Source organism: Pistacia vera, unplaced genomic scaffold (assembly GCF_008641045.1).
Source record: "Pistacia vera cultivar Batoury unplaced genomic scaffold, PisVer_v2 Contig1181, whole genome shotgun sequence".
Classification (NCBI taxonomy): Eukaryota; Viridiplantae; Streptophyta; class Magnoliopsida; order Sapindales; family Anacardiaceae; genus Pistacia; species Pistacia vera.
In genome coordinates, this window is record NW_022195228.1 from 98,299 (window position 1) to 102,198 (window position 3,900).

Consider the following 3,900-nt stretch of genomic DNA (forward strand, 5'->3'; position numbering starts at 1 on the left):
CCCTTACATCCCTTGTAATCAAAATTTTCTTTGACTTAGGGATGTAAACTCTGTAGCCTTTAGATTGGCTGCTGTAACCTATGAAAATTCCAACCTCAGCCTTATCATCCAGCTTAGTTGTCTTGCTTGCTGGAACCATGACATAATATATGCTTCCAAATATTTTTCAGACTTCCTACTGCTGGTTTAACTCCACTCCAGGCCTTAATTGGAGTTTGGTTCTTGACTGCTTTAGTTGGCAGTCTATTTAGGAGATAAACTCCTGTATTATAGCCTTAGCCCAGAACATTTTGGGAAGCTTCTTCTCTGCCATCATGGATCTTGCCATCTCGATGATGGTTCTGTTTCTCCTGTCACTAACACCATTCTGCTGTGGAGTGTAAGGGGTAGTAAATTGGTGCTGAATTCCAGCTTCATGGCAAATTGAACAGAATTCACTTGATGTGTATTATGTCCCATTATCACTCTTTATAGCCTTGATCATTGTCCCAGCTTGGTTCTCCACCAGCAACTTGAATTTTCTAAACACAGCAGCTACCTCATTTTTCTGCTTCAGAAAATATACCCAAGCCATTCTAGAATAATCATTAATGAAGAGTACAAAGTACCTACTACCATTCAGTGATTCAGTCTTCATAGGACCACACACATCCGTGTGGATCAACTGTAACTTGTCACTGGCTCTCCAGGCCTAATCTGATGGAAATGATGGTCTACTGAGTTTGCCAAGTTGGCAGGCTATGCAGAGATTCTTTTTCTCCTCTATTTCGGGTAAGTCCAACACCATGTCTCTAGTCTTAAGTTCTTTAAGACCTAAGTAGTGAAAGTGACCAAACCTTTTATGCCAAAGTTCTGACTCTTCAGACCTATTGGTTAGTGAAAAGTTTTCTAACTTTTTCCACTCTATCGGAAAGCTTTTTCCCAGCATTCTAACATTCATCAGCTCATTTCCTTCACTGTCTAGTATAATGCATGATTGATTTTGAAAGTGCAATGTATAATTTTTTTTTCTAGCATTTGTCCTACACTCAACAGATTTTGTGTAATTTCTGGTACATATAAGACACTTGTGATAACCTTGGTACCTGATTGTGTTAGGACAGCAACATCTCCAATTCCTTTGGCTTCCACATATTCTCCATTTCCAATTTTGACTCTGGAGTTGTAGGTCTTGTCCAGCCTGATGAAATTCTGCAAGTTGGCTGCCATTTGGTTGGTGCACCCACTATCTATCAGCCACACTGCTGGTCTGAGTTGTGTAGCATGAAGGTACAAACAGTTGCTCAAACTCATTGCCCTGCTGTTGATCCTCTGCAGATTGAGCTTGTTGTGATGGTTGTGCACCTTTGTTCTTGCAAACTTTCTCAATATGCCCAAACTGTTTGCAACCTTTACATTGGATCCCAGGCCTAAACCAGCACCTATTCTCTGAGTGACCCTCTTTTTGCAGTAAGGACATGGTGGATAGCTTCTTGTTCCACTTGGTTTTCCCCACTATCCACCAGTTTTCTCTTTTCCTCTCTTGTCTTCGGCATACCTTCTATTATTCCCCTATACATTATTTCCCTTTTGAACAGCCATCATAGCACCTTCATCAGTGTCCTCCTGCCTCATTAACCTTCTTTGTTCTTGAGCCTGCAATGCATGGACTAATTCAGTGAGGCTAATTTGTGACAGATCCTTTGAATCTTCTAGGGAGGAAATCTTGGATTCAAACCTCTCGGGTAAGCTCACTAGCACCTTTTCAACAATCATCTTATCACTCATTTCTACTCCCAATAGCCTGATCTTATTAACCACGCTCATAAGCCTATCTACATATTTTTTTACTTTCTCCATTTCTTGCATTCTCAACATCTCAAATTCTCTCCGCAAGTTCATCACTTGTATGTTCCTTGTTGTATCACTTCCCATGACTCTTAGTCTATCCCAAGCTTCTTTTGCTGTTTCACACGCCATTATCCTTGTAAACACAAGGTTTTTCACAGCCGAATATATGTGAGATAAGGCCCTTGGAGCTTTTGACATTTCTTCTTCATACAACCTCATCTAATTCAAAGTAGGGTTTGGACCAAGCTGTGGTGGTTGTTTCTCTTCCTCAACATACTGCCAGAGCCCTTGCCCTCTTAGATAGGCTTTCATTCTAACAGCCCAAATATTGTATTGGTCACCATTGAACACTAGTGGTGAAAGATAAGCTAACTGATTTGCCATGGAAACAGATTGTAGTTTGGGATAGAATTGTTCTTCAAGTAGTTTGGGATAGAATTTTTCTTCAAGGAGGCTGGAGTTTGATAATGATTCAAGGTTAGTTTTTTGAGTTTAAATGGAGGTCTGGTAAACTGGCTATGATACCATGTTGGTGGTTTTTAGAATGTCGGATTGTCACAAAGAAAAGGAAAACTGAAGAGTGTCTAACTTATCCATTCATTAACCAACAAATACATAATATAACATTTTCAGTCTTATAGTAAGCTTTTTACATAATCAAAGGTAAACCACACAATTTGAACAACCATGCTACAATTAGGAGACACAAAGCCTCATATTCAGCTGGTTTCACCTAAACATAACATAACACAAAAAGTTAACAAGTTGTCCCTAAGTTACTACTTACAGCATAACACCATGCACAACACTTTATTTGCGGCAAAAACAATCTTCAAGCTTTAGTCCCCGCACAATGCACTTCCAGCATAGCATCGTAACTTCATCACTCCTCTCCTTAAAGAGGTTGGTAATACTCTTCATTGTATATCTTTATTTCTAAATTTATAACTTGTCTCTTATTTCTGCTTATTTTATTTTTTGTGCAATAGACATTGAAGCTCACTGCCGATGTGATTTCAGCAATTTCAAGAAATTGAGAGTTACTTATCTCACACTCACTTGTTTTCTAGCATCTGATCTACATTATGTTACACATGCTGATCATTTTCTTATTTTGCTACAAAATCTTGAATTGTAGATATCTTTTATCCTTCTCTAGGCAACTAGTCTATAGTTATTCAAAATTGATTGCTTGATCTTTTTGTACTTTATATCCACCAATCTTTCAAGACTCCATAGTTGCTTATCTTCTCTATTCTTAAGATTACGAACCGAATTTGGGATGACTACTTGGGCATATCTTTACCAAGACAAAGTTAGTGAATTTATCCATTGATCTTTGGCACATTAATTCACTGAATACCAACAATTGCACAGGTAATAATTGAAATCTTAATTTTGAATCTTTCTCTAGCTTTGTTCAAGATGGTTACCTGATATGTCAATAAACTATATTCCATTTTTCATGTATTTTTGTTGATGCAAATTTGATTCATTTGATTTCAAATTCATGTAAAATCGAACACGCTTTCTCTCAAGATTCTTTTGGGTCTTTTAACTAGTCCAAAATTCCTCATTTATTCAGTTTGAACCGAACATAGGCACTTTTAACTTTAAAACTTGTCAATATTGAGAATTCAGAATATAATGTTAACATCATTAATTATCACTTTCTTCAGTTCACTAAGACAATTTTGGTGTGAATCCATGATATGCATGTAGAGAATTATTCACCAAATGTGAATATAAATCAATGCATTAAAATCGTGAAGATTGAATTACATAATCAATATAGTATCAATGTATTCAGATCTTAATAACCCACATATTAATTTATAAAATACTGATCTTAATAACTCACATATTAATTTATAAAATAATGAATTAATATTAAAGGTTATAGACAAACCTGTTTGTAAAATGATTCTTGATTCTTTAATTTCATAAAAGAGAAGCGAGAGTTTTTCCCAAAAGTCGGAGAGCGTAAGTCTTCCTTTCTAATAACGTAAACTAAATGATAACTTTCAAAATGGGTTTCAGTTATCTTATAACATTTGGAAATGGGACTTA

At 36.4% G+C, this 3,900-nt stretch overlaps 1 protein-coding gene across 1 annotated transcript; it reads right to left on the bottom strand.

The window, feature by feature from the left end:
• Positions 1-448: 448 nt before the first annotated feature.
• On the bottom strand, positions 449-1,959 carry LOC116110636. Its single transcript, XM_031396857.1, has 3 exons — positions 1,558-1,959; positions 1,078-1,440; positions 449-547 (listed from the first exon to the last, which is right to left on the bottom strand). Exons 1-3 carry the CDS (start codon positions 1,957-1,959, stop codon positions 449-451), a joined length of 864 nt encoding a protein of 287 aa, XP_031252717.1.
• Positions 1,960-3,900: the final 1,941 nt, after the last annotated feature.